We start from the raw sequence: 23,162 nt of genomic DNA on the forward strand, positions 1-23,162 counted from the left end.
ACGAATGGTTGTTCACCGGTCTGACCTACGATCTGTGCCCTTTATCTGTTACATGATAACTGTGCTACAACGTTGACAATCCAAATGGATGTTTATGTAATCTGGATAGGTTGGCAAATATTTAGGCAAAAGGAACAGTTCAAAAACATTCTTTATTTACATCATTCAAATTCTCATTCTGGTTGTCACATTTTCCCCACAAGACAGAAATACATTGTGGTATTAATTTTGTCAACATGAAGTGTGATGCTGGCCATTTTCCACCCTAAACCGAGATTAGATTAGGATTAGGTTTAGATTAGGATTAGGACTCATTCATTATTTGTTAGGTATTTCTAGGTAGATCTTTCCCTTCAATTCGTGGCCTAATGATATCCATGGCACTTGCACGTTTTTCTTCATGTATGTTATACCTTTGCACCCATCTGGGTTTACACAACAATTCAAGCAAATGAAAAGAGCAATAATAGATAACAATATTCTTTCCACCATGTACAGCAAACCACACAAACAACGCATCACATTTCTTAAAATCTGAGTCGTCCACAAATGCCTGATGATGCAAGAGGTTATGATGAAATGCATTTCGTGGACAAACCTGGTTGAGTAAACAGGAGTTGTGGAAGAACACCAGCAGTCACCCATCCCACGATTTGACAACAAATTTGCATTTGCAAATTAAAAAACTCATGTATAAAACAAAAGAACAAAAGTGTATTTTATATATAATGTGTGTGTGTTTATATATGATGTGGATTTAGCTACTGTACATTTTAAATGCATAGTATTTTGTGGACCATTATATGTAAATAAATTATATAATATAAGCAACTTTGTGATACAGGCCTCCTGAGATAAAAAATAAATAATATCCTTCATTACAATGGCAGAAGGTCAAGGGTCAAAGCATGGCCTGGCAGGTCACCTCTGTCCCGCAAAGCCCATGAGAGGGACGTGAAATGGGTGAAGTCTTTAGTATCAGAAACAGGCTATATGTATTTATATATAAACATTTATAGCTGAAACCACCTCAAGCACCATATATAAACATTTTTTTTTCTTTTCCAAAGTTGCACCATGACACCTGAGACCACACAGAATGAAATATCTCGTAGAATTGTTCTTATCCTGGGCTGTAGCACAACCGGATGAATAAGGTTATCGCTTCTCGAAGCCGAAAGATCAGAAGCTCTCTAAAATCGAAACGCTAAAATGCACAGGCAGTGAAACATGGGAGTAGTCAATAGATTCATGGCTCGCTGTGGCTGGCGTTATTTCTGATCCACCAAACTATGTTGTGTCTGAATAATGATGCCACCCTACCACCCCCTTGTGCTCCCTCCCCCCAACGTGGGGCCGTCTGCAGGGGGTAAGGCCACACACGGCCTGGCGTCTCGCCCTACTGCTAACAACGCAAGCACAGGAGGCACGCAAATAAATCAGCCGGTTCGAGAGGCATTTTCTGCTGATATGTTGCTGGGATAACGCCTCGAATGAGAAAATCACTCTGTGTGGTCTCTTTGTCTCTGAAATGAGAAAGAGTAATACAAAACAGACACATAACAAATTTTACAGAGTGTATAACAATATAGGTACAAATAAGTTAGACAGAATGTCGAAAGATAGAACACTGAATTGAAATAGCTGTTTTTGTATGCTTTTCTCGTATTTTCTTTAACTACGTGTTCCTGCTAGCACCAGATGTACACAAATATGGAAAAGAGTTAAGATACTGAATTGTTCACAAGGCACTTGTTAACGTTTTTGTCTTTTTTTTCGTTCTTTTCATTCTTTCCCACCATCTATGGCAGTGTCAGCCTGTGTTAGGCATTTTTTCCAAGCAAGCAAGCAATTATTTACAACTGCCTAAATTTTTATGATAAAAGTGCTATCTAGTCTTGTGGGGGATTGTTGCTTTTTTCTTATGTCCAACTTTGCGACCCCCCAGTTCCCAAAAACCCACTTTAAAAAAATATGAAGTCTCTTTTTTAGTTTCCCACTCATTTCTGCCACCATTGTGGTGACAAACAGTAACTTACTGTCATACACACCCTCACACACAATAAAGCTTCTGTCGACGTCCCGTGGTCCTCACTACTCCAGCAACAAACACTTCCTGCAGGTCTACCGTCTCCGGCAGGTGATATCAAAGCATGTGATCATCATCAGATGGGATTTGCAGAAGTTGACCCGGTTCTCCAGTCGATCTGTGACAAACTCCAGGGCCTCGAGATACTCCAGGGAGTCTACCTCAAACGTCTGCTGAAGGTCAACTGTCAAAAGACATGATGTCGTACTTCTCACTCTTCAGGAATATGCATTAAAAAATATCACCATTGCACAGTGTTAAATGATTGTGAAAAATGTTATTCCAAAAGTCAAACGTTTATCACAATAAATCCTATTAAAACTCCAAACTCAATCTCTAGATTATTCATGAAAAGCTGATTCATATTTTATATTTCAGTAGTTTCTATTTCGTCTATTGCCAGGTTCTTATTCAAGCTCAGAAGAAAACCCATTGCCACCAACCACAGATGAGTTAAGATGCATACTGTTTCAGAACCATGCAAGTGTCACTCACACTCAGTGGTCCATTTCTCTGGTTCCAGCATTAGGTGCTGCTTGGTTTGCTCCAGCTCCTTCTTCAGCCATTCATACTTGGCCCGCACCTCTGATATCCTCTGCTGTCGATGTTCCAGGATCTTCAGCTTTGCGCTAAAGTAAACCACTTCCTGAGGACAGAGCAACAGTGAATCAGAGCTCTATTAGAGAGCAGCTAGAGGGACGTTTGTGAGTCTTACATCATTGAACCCATTTAGACTTCATTACCTTATTTCCAGCAGGCCTTCTCCTCTGAAGACGTTCAACATCATCGATTTCATAAACTTTGATTTCGAAGGGTTCAGTCAATCCCCTCTGAGTGGGCCGGAGAGGCCCGTCTACCCAGCGGACAGCAGGGCTGATAACGGGCTTCCTCACTGGGGAGGAGGTGTCCAGGGTCAGGTTAGGGATTAAACGCCGTCTCTGAGTTCCTAAGGGCGAAATAATGTCAAGAGTTAACAGCCAATACTACCATACAGCTCATACCATACTATCAGAATCCATACTACCAAACAGCCCACACTAACAGAGCCCATACTATTATACAAAAATATATAATCAAAATAAACTATTTATCCAAATGTAGGTTAAGGTAAAGCAAACAAAACAAAAATTTGATATGAAATTAGGGTTGAACATATTAGGATCAGTTTAATGGAACAATTTAGGGTATAGCATATGAGATTAGTTAAATTAAAGAGTGCTTTAGGTATTTTCAGGCCAAATGGAGTTTTCTGTAGGCCTGGGAAGAATTTGCCATCTCCATCTCTGAGTAAATTAAAGATAAAACAGGGAGAACTTTGCCATAGTGTTCAGAGTGCTAGGGGCATGTCTGAGGGCTTAGGCAGAGTATGGATCAGTGGTGGCACAGAGGGCTAATGCAGTCCAACAGCTTATCTGCTCCAAGTACAGGAATAAGACCTGCACAGCAGAGCTTGCAAAGGCACACTCCCCATTTGCATACAAATCGACAGTTCCAGGAGCAGCACTATCAACTATCTGAACTGAAACACCGGGGTAATGTTAATGGGTTTCTGCTTGTCCCTTTGTCTGAAAAAAGGTGCATAAAGGTCAAACTTTAGGTCCCTGTTGATTCTGCACCAGGTTGGACATTTGTACAGTGAGTTCTGCCCTTCTGCAGCCTATAGAAACTTCAGGCCAAATAAAGGAAAGAGGCTTCTGATTTAAGCCCCTTTTGACCGTGGCTAATGTCTGTACTTCACTATGGTAAGTCCTTCCCTCTGTTCCTCCAGCCACATACTGTACCTTCTTGGCACTGCTGACTGCACAACGTGATTACAACGGTACTTTTCTTTGCACTTCTGTGCCATATGACGTGATTTCAAAGCGTGAGGGGAAGTTCAGTGTCACTGTTGTTCCAGTAGGCACAGAGATAGGATTTAAGCTCATAGTCGAGGGAGTTAGTCCCCGTGGCAAATGGAGCAAAATGCATAAAGTAAAGAGAAGTGGAGGCATAACTAAATACTCAGAGACCACCCACAATCTTCTTTAACAGTTGTGCGGTTTGTCTATTTCAAGACTATTATCAGAGCAGGGCATTCAGGCAAGAGTTTGCAGGTGGGAGTTAAGAGGAGCTGGTGGATTCAATTTAAGATGTATTTTTTCTAACATTAATTTTTAGATGACAGTAAGACAATAATAGCCACCGCGTTGATTTTTCCTAGGGTGCTGCACATAAAAATATGAAATGGTATAGTAACTGCATATCATACTAAAAAGACATAATTACAGACTCTCACTCATAAAACATATTTTATTGATCATAAAACATATCAGTTTTATATTTAAATCGGGAATGAGTGAGCTCAATAAAATGTTTCATTTGAACCAGCTTACCAGTGTTGTTTCTCTTTTTTGAATTTTTCAGACTCCTTCGTCCGCTGACTGAACTGCTGTTTTCACTCATGGAGTCCTGAGCAGAAGATGTGCTTCCTGTAGCCTCACTGTCTCGTATCATGCTCTCATAGCCACTGCTGCCCCCACTGTGGTAGAACAGGGCAGTCTTGCCCATTGCTGGAGGCAGTTCTCCACTCAGCACGCTGCTATTGTCGCTGGCATGGCCGCTGCTACAGCGGTGGGGCCGTCGGGGGGCGGTGATCTTGCTGTAGGGGGAAGGGATTGTGTTGAGAACAGATCTTTCCTCCACATGGACAGCTTCTCCTTTCTCCTCCGTATCAGATCCACTGTGGCAATGGCTGGCACGGACACTGCCACTGCCCTGAAGCAGCTCGGAGATTCGTCCATTTACCGCCCTGAGAGGCAGCTTTGAGGCTAGTCCTGTTCCTTTGCTACGGCTCAGGGACTGGGTCGACCAGGAATTTTGGTTAGGGTTCTTTCCATTTGGGGGCAGACTGGAGCTCCTGTTCACCGACTGCGGAAGTGACTTAGTCGAAAAGCTTAGAGTCTTAGTGCTAGATGCCGAAAGGCTCCGGGCCTTGGGGCTGGCCAGCAGGAGCTTGCCAACTGCTGAGATTTTTGATTGGCTCACCTTGGGTGACTGTGTAACATTGTTGTTTCCATTTGGTCCATTGATTGGGGACGAGATGCAGCTGCGAGTCAGACTCCTGCCAGCTCGGGGCATGGTGCTGTCTCTCACCAAGCCTGTTTTAGACACCACACAGGTTAGGCTCTCCGCCCTTTCCAAAGAATGGCAGTCGTAGTGGGCCCCATGGGACCTTCCCAGAGAGTTTGTCCTGTTTGCCAATTGCTCGAGTTTGGCACTGAAGAGCCTGCTGCTCTCCGCATTAGATCCTTTCTGTTTGCCATTGCCACCTAAGTCCTCAGGGGTGCTACCTAAGAAAGACAAGTGCTGGTTTGGAATCTGGTTGCCTGCTGGATTATGCTGTGGACTGGCTCTGTTTCTCTGGTCAAGACTCGACTTCCTGACAGGTGGCAGGGGTGGGATTCCTTTCTGACGGGTGAAGAAGCCTTGCCGTCCCGACGAACCTCTCCTTTCCAGCGTGGCTCTTGGGCTGCAGGGTGTGGAAGTAGTAACCCCAAGACATTTATATTCTCCACTTGTATAACGATAGGAAAAGTCATCAAGGTCATCCTGCTTGTTGAGACGATGCCAAGCCCTTGGAAGACTACCAGTCCTGAGGATATCTCCTGGGTAACTGGGAGTGATGCCTTCCGAGGAACTTAGGGCCATTTCACAACCATCTACTACTCTTCTGAAGGAATCGGGGGAACATGCTGCTTCACCACTGCTTGAGCTATGTCTGTCAATCAGACTTTTGTTCTTCACAGAATCTGATGTTCTCTTCTCTGGCTTTATCTCACAAACAAATTCCTTAGATTTGGACTCCTCACCATCCTCCCTTTTCATCCAGGGGTCTTCAAAGCTGATCTCACTTGAGATGGGAACTGGAGGGGGTTTGGGATCTTTGAGTGAAAGGCTTTTGGTTGGTGAGGATACCGACATTGTATCCTGAACACTTGACTTTACAGACATGCAAGGTTGAGCTGTGATATTAGTCTTGAAGCCACTAGCGGCACATAATGTTTGAACATTAGAAATGGAAGCAAACATTTTGCCCAGAGTCGGAGACATCTTGCATATTTTGTCCTTGGTCGGGGTACTTTTGTCATTCACTTCGTCTATGTTAGAGATAACAGTTTCACTCTCTTGGTGCTTTTGTTCAGTGAGCTCGTCATTTTCTCCTTCCTCTTTAATCTCTAGAAGTTGAACCTCAGCTAGTGTCTCGCTCTGCCCAAAGCACTGCTGAGCAACGAAGCTGTGGCATGACTGTTCTCCCTCACTGCCCACGCTCATCTCACTGAGCCAGGAACTGACGGAGGAGCGTCGACTGGTTAGCGCTTCTCCTTCCACCCTGCTGACTGGCAGGAATCTAGCAATGTTAGCTTCAGAGATGGTGGTGGTGGTAGTTGATGCAGCACTGGTGTAGCACTCGAGGTCCTCACTAATACTTCCGATGATACTGACAGGCCGGGAGCCAGACGCCAAAGCCTGCACTGAACAGTCACTGTTAAAGCTGATGATGCTGGTGGGCCTGCCATTTTCCGTGACCTCGCCCATCGTCAACTCCTCCACCAGAGTGAATACCAACTCATCCTCGCCGTGTGGCTCCAAAGATCGCTGCAATGTAACTGTGGTGCTCTTGTTGCCGTCCAAAGGCAGCTGAGACATGTCGTTGCTCAGAGTCTCCAAACTGTTGGAGGAGGAAGAACGCATCAGAACCCGAGGGCTCATGCCGACAGGAGACGTCCTTGACTCGGACTGCAGCAAAGATTCAGTGGATGATTTTCCTGAATCTCCGTGAAGGTTTTGTGAGGACTGAGGGGGCGTCCCAGGCATTACGCCTTTCTGTGTGTACACTTTGCAGCGCTGGGACGGAGAGGAAGGAGGCTTGTACTCAGCGGTTTTGGTGAGGCTGGCGATTCCCAGCCTCGGGGAGCCCATGGGGCGTGGTTTAGTCTCGCCGCTGCTTCCTCCACTCACAGACTCCCTGCTGCCATGCAGACTACAACTCTTCGCCCTCTGAAGGGAAGTGAGCTGTGCGATGCCGCTGCCTCCCGTCACGCTCCTGCTGGTGGAGAGTACACAACTGTTCACTGAAGACTGCGTGAGGCTTTCTATAATGGACTGTGCAATCTCTGCCTCTTCTACCACCCCCCGGATCTCCTCCAGTTGCTGGTCATTAGAGATTCTCTTGGGAGAACTCCCTTTAATGTCCTGACTTCGAGCTGAAAGAGATTCAACTTTAGTAACTCTGCCAGCAGGTACTTCTTCAAAAGGAAACTTGTTCACCTCTTCACTACCGTCAATGCATTCTAGCCTCTCTTGCAGCTCTGCAAATGTGTTGCATTTGAGACAGTCCTTCTCCTGTTTGCCACATTCGGCACCCTCTTCAGGTACAGGTGGGAGTGTCTGTGGATGAAGGACCTGCAGGGGCTGTACGGACTGCATGGCTTGTGATGGCTGGGGCGCTGAGGTCACGGGCTGCAGCTGTGATGGTTGTGGAGCGCTGCCTTGGTCTCCTCTGTTCTTCTGAAGAGATGGTATGATGGGCACAAACTCTGGAGGGCCTTCGTTGTCGGTCAGTTCCTTGTCTGAAAGTGCTGAACCATTAGGGCCTACATAGATCACGGTGTCACAGGACTGCTCGCTGCTGGAATAGTCATCAGGGTCACTGGAAAGGTGCAGCAGGGGCATTTCTGGGTCAACCACATTCCTGGAGTGGATGGTTCTAAGCTGGGTTGGACGTCTCATCCGTCCCTCCTCACACGAGCTCTCACCACCTGAAGAACTAGACGTGTACTGCTACAAATGACAAAAAAAAACACATACATTTGCTAAAGACACATACATTTGATTTCCAAATAGATATCTTCACATGACAAGGTGCATAATGTTGGATAACATATGGTAATATGGGCTATCAGAAAGGCCGATCTGAAGGGGGACAAAACAAAAATCTGGGCCATACCACATTTACTTTAGCCTTCTTCTTCTTCAGCCTAAGCACCCGAGAAGCAATCTGAAGAGTAGAAAGTGTCTCAGAGAAGTTGCTGGGTGAGGAGGAGATGTGGGCTATCATGGTGGTGCGGCAGTTCAGGTTTCCCAAAGATTCCCTTAGCAACATGGTTAACTTGCTGTCCCTGTGAACAACAGCAGTGATGTTTGCTTAGAACCCCACCCAAAAAATTCTGAAATGCAATAGTAACTGAACATTAGGTTTAATCCATTAGAATTTTTTGTTGGAATCCATAAATGCATACTCCACATATTTCAAACCAGTTTTATTCAGTACGGTTAGCCCAGTATCTAAGCCCATTCCTGAAAGTCTACAGTACTTCAGAAAATTACTTCAGGATAGAAAGTTTCATATTACCTTTTCCTATACTTTCTTTCTTTCTTTTTTTTAGAAAACTAATTGCCTCACCTAATGTAGCTCTTAGTAATTAGAACTCCTAAAGACTCCTAAAGACTCTGCACCCCAAAGACAGAGGCTTCATTTGTGTCTACCTCATAAGATACAGTCCTGTTTTATAAAATTAATAGCTTTCAGGCAGACTCTATTTTGTTGCCAGGGAGAGAGAGAGAGAGAGAGAGAGAGAGAGAGAGAGAGAGAGAGAGAGAGAGAGAGAGAAGGATTCTGACAGAGAGCACTACTTTTTTATGCCTTTACACGGTAACCATTAGACACATCTAAGGCTGCTGGTGCTTTTCTTCCGGCAGTGTGATGTGCTCACATGTCCTGAAATTACCTGTGAACTCAAACACATCTGGGGGTTGCTTGGTTGCATAATTATATTATGTATAATTATATATGAATATTATTATATTCAGTGTACTTTTATAGAGCAATTAAAAATGTCTGAAAATGCTGTGTGAACATATGATATCTGCAATCCACTCCATATGCTGCTACAGTATCTTTCCAAAATAATGAAAGCTCCTTATAAGAGAAACATTAATATTCAATTGAACTACTGACAATTTAATATCTACACCATGTGTTATCTGGTGAGCTGATGGCTTGGATTATTAGCACAATCACATTACTGAGAACAAATGCTGATGTAAGTCAGCAGGTAGATTAGGTTATTTGTGTTTTTCTTCCTGTGGAAGATAATTACTTCCAAATATTCAGATTTGACTTTAAATCACAATGTTCGTATAATCTCATTATATGCATGGTTTAAAAAGAAATACAGATTCAGTAAGATTTTCTAAGTAGTTACTAAGCATCTAATTAAATTTAGCCTAAGATGAGTGACTTTTGCATTTTAATTAATTTATGTTACATTTGTATTAATTTAAGCCTTCCCCAGCAAATGTCACAATACTTATAAATAATGCCTTAATCTCACCCCCTCTCTGTGTAAGAGGCTAACCCAACGTTCTGCTTTGTAATGTAAATTCACCATGATTAAATTACAGTACCAAGGCATAAAAACATGCCCTAGAAGAGGAAAGATGAAAACTGAAACTAGAGATTTTTTTAGAGAACTGAACTACTCAATGTAGCCTCTGAGAACTGTCTATTTAACCCAGATTAACAAGATAACACCTGTGTGATGGTTTTGCAAAGTAGATGGTGTGTAAAAGCATGACTATAAAACACCACCTGTTCCATGGCTTTGCTGAGCTGGCTTATTCCATAAGCTCTTCTGGGAGAGCTAAAGAGTTTAGCTGTTCACCAGCTCATTATGGAATTGTTGACCCATAATAACGTAAGATATGTGCAAAATGACAAATGGTACTGAATATAAAACTACTGAATTGTACAGACTACTAATTGTCCCTTTTTCTTTTCCCAATGGCTGCCCTCCTACCTGAGAAATACTGAGACGAGAGACGAGCCTTTCCTGCTATCCACCCTGGGCCAGCCACCTCCTGCCTAACCAGCTATGAAGGATCAACCCACTGCCCTGACTCCTCTCACCCCGAATTACCCCCTGCTATGGCTGTATCACCACAGCCCTGGACTACCATTACTGACCATCAAGATGCCTAGTACTCTTAAGAATAAGAAATACATAGAGAACACATGTATATAAATACATACAAAGATGAGAATTATTTATTGTTCCCATCACTTCTTATTGTCATGGTGACTGGCGTCGGCCAGAGGAGGATGGGTTCCCCCCCTGAGTCTTGGTTCCTCTCAAGGTTTCTTCCTCATGGAGGAGTTTTTCCTTGCCACTGTCGCCCATGCCTTGCTCACTGGGGGCTTGGACTCGGACACTTGTAAAGCTGCTTTGTGACAACTGTTGTAAAAAGTGCTATATAAATAAATTTTGATCGATTGAAAACACAGCAGATGATCGTACTTGTAAGGGATGTGTTTACTGCCGTTGACCAAGGCGAGGATGACGTTGCCGAGGGCAGAGAGGGAGAGACAGAGCCCCACGCTGCTGTCTCGAGTTTTACTCAGAACCTTCACACAGCTGCCCAGATCAACGAGGTGTAGACGGCTCCTGCCTCCGGACACTGAGACACGCACACACAAAATGTGGGAAACAATGTCATGTCTGTTTATCAGCATTGTTGTAATGAATATGCTTTTGGAATATTTCTTATGTAAAGAAAGGAAGAGATCAAGGCGAATATTTTGAGAACAGATTATTTTAAACTGTGCCAACATTTTAAATGTCAGAGGCCAGACTAACAGCAACATGTAACTTATGTAACATCATTTCTTTGGCCTTTTGTTCTTCCTGTGTCTTACCATCTTTACATCCTGTACTAGCACATGACATATACTTAAAAGAACAAGAAGAGTGTAACCCGGATTAAAGCTGCAGATAATAACAATTCACAATTTTCAATTTAACTTGAATCCCACACATGCAGCATGGTTGTCTTGTGTCAAGATTCACACAGAAGTTAAGAGTGAACTCATAGAGCTAGATTCCATTAAACTGAACTAGTCTAAGCTAGATTGAGCTACACTGAGCTATATTAAAGATAGATTGAGCTAGATTAAAGATAGATTGAGCTAGAGTGAACTAGACTGAGCTAGAGTGAACTAGACTGAGCTAGAGTGAACTAGACTGAGCTAGATTAAGATAGACTGAGCTAGATTAAGATAGACTGAGCTAGACTGAACTAGACTGAGCTAGAGTGAACTAGACTGAGCTAGATTAAGATAGACTGAGCCATCTGCTTTGCTTTTCCTGCTCCATTCCCCATCCATGTCAAAGGCTGTGCCAAAGCATAAACTTTCACTTCTCTTTGCGATAAGGGAGACTAGCCACATTTTCCAGAAATCACAAAAAAAAACCCCATCTGTTAGCAATATTAGCTTTTATCACTGCCATCACCCTCAGGCTGAGAACATCAAACCCTGCTTCTCCAGCAATGAGACAGCACTTTCAGCCTAACGAGGAGTTGTAGTTTGACGCTCAGGTTGGAGTGTGGGTGTGGAGAGTGCAGCGTGTAGTAATGGATGCTTTTAATGAGCAGGGCTTGTAATTATTATAACATTACAAGCTCTAATTAATGATGCTGACCAGAGTCTTTAACTCATTCAAACCGGAGGTTTTCCAGAGCTAAAGGCTTCTTATTCAGATTAGACCCTAACAGAGCTGTAACAAATTAGTCCCTGGCAGTCCTAAGCTAGAGTCCTAAGACTAAATTGTTGACTATAAATTGAGTAAGTATTGTAAAAGTGAATGTGTCTGGGTAATTACTTGCTTATCCGGTGCAATAAAGAGAACATGAATGAAAGCCAAATTCTGGTTCTGGATTGGATTATGCAGCGTGTGTGGCCCGCTGTGCAGGTGCAGGTCACTCACTGCCCCCCTTGCCCGTCTTCTCCATGCGGTACTGGTAGATGTGGAGGGTGAAGAGCATGTGGGAGTTACGATGCTCCTCTTCATCAGAGTCGGGCCTGCTGCTGGATCTGGAGGCGATGGCCGCGTCCAGGAAGAGGGCGGCCTTCTCCGCAGTGGGCGCTCGCAGTTCACTCTGGTTCTGCAGCTGATGTCAGGAGGGAGAGAGAGTGGTGTGATGTCAGGAGGGAGAGAGAGTGGTGTGATGTCAGGAGGGAGAGAGAGAGTGGTGTGATGTCAGGAGGAAGAGAGAGAGTGGTGTGATGTCAGGAGGGAGAGAGAGAGTGGTGTGATGTCAGGAGGGAGAGAGAGAGTGGTGTGATGTCAGGAGGGAGAGAGAGAGGTGTGATGTCAGGAGGGAGAGAGAGAGGTGTGATGTCAGGAGGGAGAGAGAGAGTGGTGTGATGTCAGGAGGGAGAGAGAGAGTGGTGTGATGTCAGGAGGGAGAGAGAGAGAGTGGTGTGATGTCAGGAGGGAGAGAGAGAGTGGTGTGATGTCAGGAGGGAGAGAGAGTGGTGTGATGTCAGGAGGGAGAGAGAGTGGTGTGATGTCAGGAGGGAGAGAGAGTGGTGTGATGTCAGGAGGGAGAGAGAGAGTGGTGTGATGTCAGGAGGGAGAGAGAGTGGTGTGATGTCAGGAGGGAGAGAGAGTGGTGTGATGTCAGGAGGGAGAGAGAGTGGTGTGACGTCAGGAGGGAGAGAGAGTGGTGTGATGTCAAGAGGGAGGGAGTGATGTGATGTCAGGAGCATAAACTGCAACACAGTACTGCAGAATGTAAAAGTGTTACAGATAAACACACTTCAGTCCTCGTAGTGTTACAGATAAACACACTTCAGTCCTCGTAGTGTTACAGATAAACACACTTCAGTCCTCGTAGTGTTACAGATAAACACACTTCAGTCCTCGTAGGTACTACTATGCAATCCAACAGCACAGCCATATACACAGACGCAGATGCGGAGTGAAGGAACCACAAGACGCCCCCAGGTCTCACACATGCAGGCTCTTAGTGCTGGTTCTGGGAACACGAGAGACCAGGAACATGGGGCAGCTTGCCTGCAAAGTATTATCATCTCCAAACCTGATTAGAGGCAACGTCTGGGGGATTACACCAACAACACTGTCTCCACAAACTAATCCCTTCAACATGTAAAGGCACTTGTTCAACAGGGACAGCTTTATTCATGGTTGATTTGATTTCTTTTTATTTATTTGCTGAAGTTACTGATGATAATCCCTAAATTAGCATGAGGAAAGTTTACCTTACAGGCAAGTGGCATGTAGATTATATTTATTACTTTCAAGTTAGTAGTGACTCCACAATCAAAGCAGCGGATCACTGAAGAGTTCACGGTCCCTTGACAAACTTCTCTTCGGGTCTTTCTCTTGTTAATCTTCCACAGAGCTTTGATTCATAGGTCTACTGCAACGGCAACACCGTCTGTGTTTTCAGTCATACGGGTGACATAAATGCACCATGACTGCTCTGAAAAGTTGTTTTGTCGAGTGCTGTTTATACATTTAGCTTGCTCTTAGTAGCATGAGACCTCTTACACCTCTTACATGCACATTGCAGAGAGTGCGTTGTAAGCGTAGTGGGTGACATTTTAACGATGACATCAATGAAACCACAGGACCCTGTAATTATTTGAAACCTCTACGTACGTGGTGATACAACTCAACAGCAGGAGGAGCTGGAGGAGGTCAATTACCTGCATTCCACAGATGGGGTCCTCACACAGGTAGACTCCGGGGGACTGGCCGTCCTGCAGACTGCCTGTGGCAACTTCAGATAGCAGGTCTTTCAGGTTCTCGTCCTTGCCCCAGACCTCTACGGCAGACACGCGGACGGAGAAGCGTGCCCCGGTCTTCTCCTTGCGTTCGTTGATGATTTTGAAGAGCCAGGAGATGGCACAGGGGATCATACCAAGGTTTTGCATGGAGTCGTCCTGTCCAATCATAGTGTAGGACTTTCCTGTGGAGATACACGCGACGGGTGACCAACAACTCACCCAGTCATTGACCACCATACTCACCCCGTCATTCACCCCCATACTCACCCAGTCATTCACCACCATACTCACCCAGTCATTCACCCCCATACTCACCCAGTCATTCACCCCCATACTCACCCAGTTATTCACCACCATACTCACCCAGTCATTCACCACCATACTCACCCAGTCATTCACCCCCATACTCACCCAGTCATTCACCCCCATACTCATCCAGTCATTCACCACCATACTCATCCAGTCATTCACCACCATACTCACCCAGTCATTCACCCCCATACTCACCCAGTCATTCACCCCCATACTCACCCAGTTATTCACCACCATACTCACCCAGTCATTCACCACCATACTCACCCAGTCATTCACCCCCATACTCACCCAGTCATTCACCACCATACTCATCCAGTCATTCACCACCATACTCACCCAGTCATTCACCACCATACTCACCCCGTCATTCACCCCCATACTCACCCAGTCATTCACCCCCATACTCACCCAGTTATTCACCACCATACTCACCCAGTCATTCACCCCCATACTCACCCCGTCATTCACCCCCATACTCACCTAGTCATTCACCCCCATACTCACCCAGTCATTCACCCCCATACTCACCCAGTCATTCACCCCCATACTCACCCAGTTATTCACCCCCATACTCACCCAGTCATTCACCCCCATACTCACCCAGTCATTCACCACCATACTCACCCAGTCATTCACCACCATACTCACCCAGTCATTCACCACCATACTCACCCAGTCGTTCACCCCCATACTCACCCAGTCATTCACCACCATACTCACTCAGTCATTCACCACCATACTCACCCAGTCGTTCACCCCCATACTCACCCAGTCGTTCACCCCCATACTCACCCAGTCGTTCACCCCCATACTCACCCAGTCATTCACCCCCATACTCACCCAGTCATTCACCCCCATACTCACCCAGTCATTCACCCCCATACTCACCCAGTCATTCACCACCATACTCACCCAGTCATTCACCCCCATACTCACCCAGTCATTCACCCCCATACTCACCCAGTCATTCACCCCCATACTCACCCAGTCATTCACCACCATACTCACCCAGTCATTCACCACCATACTCACCCAGTCGTTCACCCCCATACTCACCCAGTCGTTCACCCCCATACTCACCCAGTCATTCACCCCCATACTCACCCAGTCATTCACCACCATACTCACCCAGTCATTCACCACCATACTCACCCAGTCATTCACCCCCATACTCACCCAGTCATTCACCCCCATACTCACCCAGTCATTCACCCCCATACTCACCCAGTCATTCACCCCCATACTCACCCAGTCATTCACCCCCATACTCACCCAGTCATTCACCCCCATACTCACCCAGTCATTCACCCCCATACTCACCCAGTCATTCACCCCCATACTCACCCAGTCATTCACCCCCATACTCACCCAGTCATTCACCACCATACTCACCCAGTCATTCACCACCATACTCACCCAGTCATTCACCACCATACTCACCCAGTCATTCACCCCCATACTCACCCAGTCATTCACCACCATACTCACCCAGTCATTCACCCCCATACTCACCCAGTCATTCACCCCCATACTCACCCAGTCGTTCACCCCCATACTCACCCAGTCATTCACCCCCATACTCACCCAGTCATTCACCCCCATACTCACCCAGTCATTCACCCCCATACTCACCCAGTCATTCACCCCCATACTCACCCAGTCATTCACCCCCATACTCACCCAGTCATTCACCACCATACTCACCCAGTCGTTCACCCCCATACTCACCCAGTCGTTCACCCCCATACTCACCCAGTCATTCACCCCCATACTCACCCAGTCATTCACCCCCATACTCACCCAGTCATTCACCCCCATACTCACCCAGTCATTCACCACCATACTCACCCAGTCATTCACCCCCATACTCACCCAGTCATTCACCCCCATACTCACCCAGTCATTCACCACCATACTCACCCAGTCATTCACCCCCATACTCACCCAGTCGTTCACCCCCATACTCACCCAGTCATTCACCCCCATACTCACCCAGTCATTCACCCCCATACTCACCCAGTCATTCACCACCATACTCACCCAGTCATTCACCCCCATACTCACCCAGTCATTCACCCCCATACTCACCCAGTCATTCACCCCCATACTCACCCAGTCATTCACCACCATACTCACCCAGTCATTCACCCCCATACTCACCCAGTCATTCACCCCCATACTCACCCAGTCGTTCACCACCATACTCACCCAGTCATTCACCCCCATACTCACCCAGTCGTTCACCCCCATACTCACCCAGTCATTCACCCCCATACTCACCCAGTCATTCACCACCATACTCACCCAGTCATTCACCACCATACTCACCCAGTCATTCACCACCATACTCACCCAGTCATTCACCCCCATACTCACCCAGTCATTCACCACCATACTCACCCAGTCATTCACCACCATACTCACCCAGTCATTCACCCCCATACTCACCCAGTCGTTCACCCCCATACTCACCCAGTCATTCACCACCATACTCACCCATTCACCCCCATACTCACCCAGTCATTCACCACCATACTCACCCAGTCATTCACCACCATACTCACCCAGTCATTCACCCCCATACTCACCCAGTCATTCACCCCCATACTCACCCAGTCATTCACCCCCATACTCACCAAGTCATTCACCCCCATACTCACCCAGTCATTCACCCCCATACTCACCCAGTCATTCACCACCATACTCACCCAGTCATTCACCCCCATACTCACCCAGTCATTCACTCAACAAGCTCTATGGTTTCTGATAATAACACCTGTAGTCACTGTGTGTGCTGTAGTTCTTTCTAGCAGTGTTAGATTACTGACACTATTAGCAATAGGGGACCAAAGGATTGGTTTAAAAATGCTTTGAAAAGTGGGAGTGTTTATAAATGTAAACATGCCCTTAACAGATCATGGAATAAAAGGTTCATCTAGACTATTACATGCGCATGCATATAAGGCCTGTTTCCGCTCTACCCACAGTCTTTAACTTACTAAAGACTGCCATAACCCACAGTGTTCCACTTTCTTCCACTTACATTACAGCATAAAATTGGTATCGCTTTGCATAATCACTTTTGGAAACACGTTTAGAAAATCCTCCCTAAATCCCCCCTAAAATCCCCCTGCCAAATTAGATTCTTCAGTATCCTGAAGCTCCCCGCAAATTTCCAGTAAACAAATAAACAAACAAACACAGCCCCCTCTGTCACCGGGCTGACATTTGCCATATGTTACCACGGTGAAGTAAACATGCCCATGCTTGAGTGCTGCCCATCCTAAAGCTGCAGGAACAGAAGCCAGCAGGAAGGGGAGGGGCTTGGGATGCAGATCTCATCTGAGACCAGCAGGAAGGGGAGGGGCTTGGGATGCAGATCTCATCTGAGACCAGCAGGAAGGGGAGGGGCTTGGGATGCAGATCTCATCTGAGACCAGCAGGAATAGGGGAGGGGCTTTGGATGCAGATCTCATCTAAGACCTCCCCCTCCCACTGTGAACACCAGCGACAGATCAAAAGTGGCACATTACAAAGCCATATGTCGTACCACATATTCACACTCTGTTTGTGCGTTTCCTCCGATTGTGTGCTAGAGTAGATTCAGTTTTATTTTATTTGTTGCACACTACCGGTATTTTTTGTATTGACTGGATTATTGGTCATTTGATATTGGTAGATGTTGGTAATCTGATGTGCCTCAGGTATGCATTCAGATGAGTGGTAGTGATTTAACACCTTCACTCTGAGCTCGTCTGTGCTTTTATTATTATTATGTTATTTGTTTATGATTATTATAATTATTTATATTTAAACTGTATCTGCATGATGAAATTGGTTGAATTAATTTAGATATTCATGAGTTTTAAGTGAATTAAATCTTAGATCTTCATGAAGATTTTTCATGTTATTTTTGAAAGCTTTACATATAATTTAATTTTTTTTTTATTACCCAATAAAAAATTTAAACCACATTTGCCAGCAGAGAATAACTGAATAACCGAATCTGTACCATTAGCCGTGTTACCACTCAAGATTCCATGTTACAGCTATGTCTTCCCAAAATCTACTAAAATGTCCCATTACAATCTACTAAAATGTCCCATTACAATCTACTAATCCCATTATAATCTACTAAAATGCCCCATTATAATAATTAGAATCTACTAATCCCATTATAATCTACTAAAATGTCCCATTATAATCATTATAACCTACTAATCCCATTATAATCTACTAATCCCTTTATAATAAACTAAAATGTCCCAGTATAATCTACTAAAATGTCCCATTACTGCACCATACAGTGCCCCACATTCATCCCCACTGTAAAACCTTCTCTGACCCAGAGCTATTCTGCATCTCCTCCAGATATCAAACAGCATTCACGATTCAAGAATCTTTTCCATTATTTAATGCTGCTTGGCTTTTACTCGCTGGGAGGAAGCGAGATTGATGGAGGCTCTGGCCAAAAGGCTGTAATGAAATCAGCTGTATGGAAAAAGCCTGAGGAGAACCTTCAAGATCCCATCAGTCCACCACATCTCCTCAGGTTTTACACACACATCTATTACATACATCAAACTGTCCCACAGCTTTATTGTTTCAGATTTATTTATCCACTCAACAGCATAGCATCCAGATGGCTTTTGGACTGATTGTGTAACGTTGTGTGATATACGAGCGCTTGAGTATAGTATTTTCATTCCTGCCATCATGAAAGTGTAAGTTACTTTAATAGCAAGCGTCTTAGCCACATGTCCTCTCAGGAAGCAAGACAGATGAGACCAGGAGGTCCGGCGGGTCAAGAGACACTCGTTTTAATCCATCCTCACTCTCACGTTTGTTCCCAGGGTAAAACAGGATATGTGATTTTTTTTTTTAATTGCCATGTTTATCGAAGCTACTAGATCTCAATACGCTGGAGAACATTTGGTTTATTCCAGTATTAAATAAGAGTGACGACAAGAGGCTAATTAACCTGCTCACATTATTCTTCCACTGCAGTTCAAATCACTTTGCCTGTGGCTTCACATACACTTGACTTCATGGTTTTAGGTGCTATTTTCCAAAAAAAATACAGCAATAATACAAAAGGTAATTACACCCACGCCACTAGTGGTGTGGGCGCTGCGTATTTTCTCCTAGAGCTCTACCTCAGTCCAGCAGCTGGGATCCAACTGTGGTTTCTGGCCAGACTAATAACACCGAGGCGTCCCAACCACCGCACCCGCACCCGCACCCGCACCTCAGATATCTGAGTAGCTCAGGAACGATTTCCTGCAGCCTCCAATGGGAAAGAGATCCTTAATCACTCCACTGGCATACCCCAGAAACAGCAATGGCGAATATTCTGAACTAGGATACGATCAATATGTGGGCTGCCGTAGGTACAACAAAGGTTTCGCTCGTTTAAAAGTGCGGGCATGAGAACCGCTGGGACAGGACGGGTCAGGATCTAACTGAGTCAACGTGAAGGATGTCAGAGTGACACAGAGATGGAAGCGTTACAGCATACGGATTGTGGTCCGGACTTTCACTACAGAAGCGTGGAAAATGGTGGTGTGGAAGGGCCACTTGAGTGGAGGAACAGATGAGATTTGAGACCGTCTGTATCACTGAAGCTGTGAAACACTGACCATCCTATTTAGCTACGGACCACAGCCCAGTCCTGCTAAACAGAACTACAGACCATTTAAACAAATTAAACAATACATTTAAACAAAACTAGACTAAATTGATCTGTAAACTGTTAAACTGAGATATAGATGCTGTTTAACAGAACAACAGACATAGTTCAACTGAGCTATGCTGTTTAATAGCTAGAGATCACATCCTTTAGCCAGAAGAGCAGATACAGATGTCAGCCCATACATCTAGTGTCCACTGCTATGCTGCACAGGCAGTATAACACTATAAAACAAGAGCTTGCAGAAAACAGGAAAAGTGTTTTAACAAACCATTTTTAAAAACATTGAGTTTTGTTAGACAGGAAGAGTTTTTTTTTCCTGTGTGGTGGGTGTTACAGGCTGTGTTATTTCTCTAGGAGAGCACACTGACATCTCTTACCCAGTTTGGAGTGGCCAAAACAGAACACACAGCCATCAGCTCCGTTGACCACAGACTGGATCACCTCTGCCACGGTGCCTGCGCACACCTCTGCCTGGGGGAAGAGCAACCCGACACTGACACCTTTACAGAGCATCGAGAGGTTCATTGCTCATATCATTATGATGATTATTAGTGGTATTATTATTATTAATTTTTAATATTAATAACATTAATAATAATGATGATAATAGCAATTAATAATAATTTTTAAACTGTTGTATTAATAATTCATTGATTTATTTATGCTACTGTTGTTGTTGTTGTTAGTGCTGATGTTGTTCATCTGTAAAAAAATACATATTTTTAAAACTACAAAAAAATCAGCCATGTCCTACAAAGAGTTAATTTTATTATTAAATAAAAATGAACTGATTGCTGAATGATTATAGAATAAGAATATAGAATGAATACAGCACAAAGATGACCATGTCCTCATGTGTGTGTTTAGTGTCATTTTGGAGAAGCTCACTAAGGTGACATACAGGTAGGGAGGAAAGATCGAGACATGGCGATGATGCGTACTTGAGAGGCATCGTGGGAGAAGACGGCGTCAAAGGCAAACATCTTAGGAAGAGCCTGGCTGGAGGCGGCCCGCTTCTGGCCTGGGTTCTGCTGAGCGCTGGCCTCCGGGTCCATAATGGTGACCTGTTTTTTGCGAGGGTCCACCTTCAAGAAGGAGGTGGACTCTGCAGAATCGGCAGGGGGCACGGGACACACACGCAACATCACCTTCACCTGCACAACAACGAGAAAAAGAAACACTATTAACACAATTCCATTTGACCTACAGATTTCACAACAACCATCTTATTTTGCTTCATACTCATCTATAGGTGCTTTATTTAGGTCTCACGCTTCAACGCAGGGCTACAGAGGTCAATACCGCTCAACCGTGCTTCACTCGAGTGGCATTTTCTGCTATAGAGTGACAACAAACTGGATGCAGAACTTTATGACCATCCTGTCAGTTCCCAGCACTGAGCCCTGGTGCACAACACCCACCTCCACTGCTCTCTAAATAAGATTTGCCCTGAGAGGACACAAGATATTTCTATGATTCACTTTGTCTTAGCTCAAAGGCTGCCAAATCTTTTCATCTCCTCTCAAACACTCGAGACATTGCTTTGTTTCTCGCAAAACAGAACCACAGCAGACTTCCTGGATAAGATAAATAAATAGATAAATAATGTGGTCATCTTCTTTGCCAAGATTGCCATATTATTTATCTATTTACCTCAGCCAGCACAGAGACTGCGTGATGCGTGAGCAGATAGCAGGAATGTTAGAGGGGTTTCTGCCAAAGACAACATGAGCAGACTGTAGGAGGGGCTTCCAGCTCCGTGGGGCTGCAGTGGGATTTCCTCAAACATTTACCCAATCTCAGGATTACGGAAGACATGTCTGCAGTTGAATGGCATGTATAGAGAAAGAAGAAACAAGTGGAATAATAAATCTATGTTCTTATGCTTTTAGCAAGTTATTGCAAGTCATGCATTAAACAGAATAGAATTACTGAGCCACATATATACATATGTGAAAAACTCTAAAGTCTAAATATTCTTTATACAAATCAAGAAATTGTACTTTATTTGCTGTAAAGTCTTACATGTCAGTTTTCATTATTTTCTTGTACACAGCCAAAAGCTACTCTGGACCACTGGAGATACAAACAATTGAATAAAAGGAGAACATGATCTCATAGGCCCCCACTCTTCATATGAAACAAACTCTTTAACAAGAACAATCTGATGTATCATGTACGCTGAACAGTGTGGCTACAAAGCCCCCTAGCAAGAATCAGACCCCATTCACAGCCTCCCAATCAAAGACCACAATCACAGCCTGCCAATCAGAGACCATTTCACAACCTTCCATTCAGAGACCACTTTCAGAGCCTACCAATCAGAGACCACTATCACAGTTCAGAAACCACCACTTCATCTCACCAACCACAGTGTACGATCAAAGCCCACAAACCAACAACAAAGAAACCTTGTTAAGAGCACCCCACTTTTGGACCAGGTTTGCTGTCAGATCCGTGATGATGACCTGAGTTCTACCTTCAGGAAGCGCTGGGCTCTTCAGAATCAGCAGAGCCAGTAGATCATCAGCCAATCAGAGACCCTCCAACAACCTAGTCTGTAGAGACCTAATCTGTAGAGACCTGATCTGTAGAGACCTGATCTGTAGAGACCTAGTCTGTAGAGACCTAGTCTGTAGAGACCTAATCTGTAGAGACCTAGTCTGTAGAGACCTAATCTGTAGAGACCTAATCTGTAGAGACCTAGACTGTAGAGACCTAGTCTGTAGAGACCTAATCTGTAGAGACCTAGACTGTAGAGACCTAGTCTGTAGAGACCTAGTCTGTAAAGACCTAATCTTTAGAGACCCACTCTGTAGAGACCCGATCTGTAGAGACCCGATCTGTAGAGACCTAGTCTGTAGAGACCTAATCTGTAGAGACCTAGACTGTAGAGACCTAGTCTGTAGAGACCTAGTCTGTAGAGACCTAATCTGTAGAGACCTAATCTGTAGAGACCTAGTCTGTAGAGACCTAGTCTGTAGAGACATAATCTGTAGAGACCTAGTCTGTAAAGACCTAATCTGTAGAGACCTAATCTGTAGAGACCTAGTCTGTAGAGACCTAATCTGTAGAGACCTAATCTGTAGAGACCACAACCACAGCCGACGATTCACAGGCCTCTAACTACTGGATAGAGGGAAGGGCAGTTACACCTTGGCAACGGGTGACAAACGTAAATCTTGACTCTTAATATTATAGAACATTTCCATTTAAAAGATTAATGTAATAATCTACATATAATCTACATATAATCTACATATTTTATGTGAATATTTAGACATTTGTTCAAAGCCTTGTACAAAAGGGTAAATCTCACATTCAAATGACATGGCTTGAAGACCGAATTTTTAATCAGTAATCAATAACTATAATCAATTAAACCTGCTTTGCATTTGCATATGCAAATATGCACTAAAGATATTTCTTCAGAT

General features: G+C 44.5%; 2 protein-coding genes across 3 annotated transcripts in view; both read right to left on the bottom strand.

Moving 5' to 3' along the window:
- Window positions 1-23,162, bottom strand: part of LOC143480533 (uncharacterized) — a 214,644-nt gene that overhangs the window by 15,470 nt on the left and 176,012 nt on the right. The gene's annotated exons all lie outside the window — the stretch shown is intronic.
- kif26ba (kinesin family member 26Ba) overlaps window positions 134-23,162 on the bottom strand; it is a 79,470-nt gene continuing 56,441 nt past the window's right edge. For both annotated transcript variants that reach the window (XM_076978695.1, XM_076978694.1), the window contains exons 6-15: window positions 20,670-20,882; window positions 20,106-20,199; window positions 13,641-13,903; window positions 11,893-12,076; window positions 10,426-10,585; window positions 8,076-8,247; window positions 4,462-7,909; window positions 2,833-3,035; window positions 2,585-2,735; window positions 134-2,273 (exon numbers count right to left, since the gene is read on the bottom strand). In XM_076978695.1, the coding sequence (XP_076834810.1) occupies window positions 2,125-2,273; window positions 2,585-2,735; window positions 2,833-3,035; window positions 4,462-7,909; window positions 8,076-8,247; window positions 10,426-10,585; window positions 11,893-12,076; window positions 13,641-13,903; window positions 20,106-20,199; window positions 20,670-20,882 (5,037 nt within the window). In that variant the 3' untranslated portion in view covers window positions 134-2,124. The remainder of the gene's footprint in view (window positions 2,274-2,584; window positions 2,736-2,832; window positions 3,036-4,461; window positions 7,910-8,075; window positions 8,248-10,425; window positions 10,586-11,892; window positions 12,077-13,640; window positions 13,904-20,105; window positions 20,200-20,669; window positions 20,883-23,162) is intronic.

This window comes from Brachyhypopomus gauderio, chromosome 17 (assembly GCF_052324685.1).
Source record: "Brachyhypopomus gauderio isolate BG-103 chromosome 17, BGAUD_0.2, whole genome shotgun sequence".
Taxonomy (NCBI): Eukaryota; Metazoa; Chordata; class Actinopteri; order Gymnotiformes; family Hypopomidae; genus Brachyhypopomus; species Brachyhypopomus gauderio.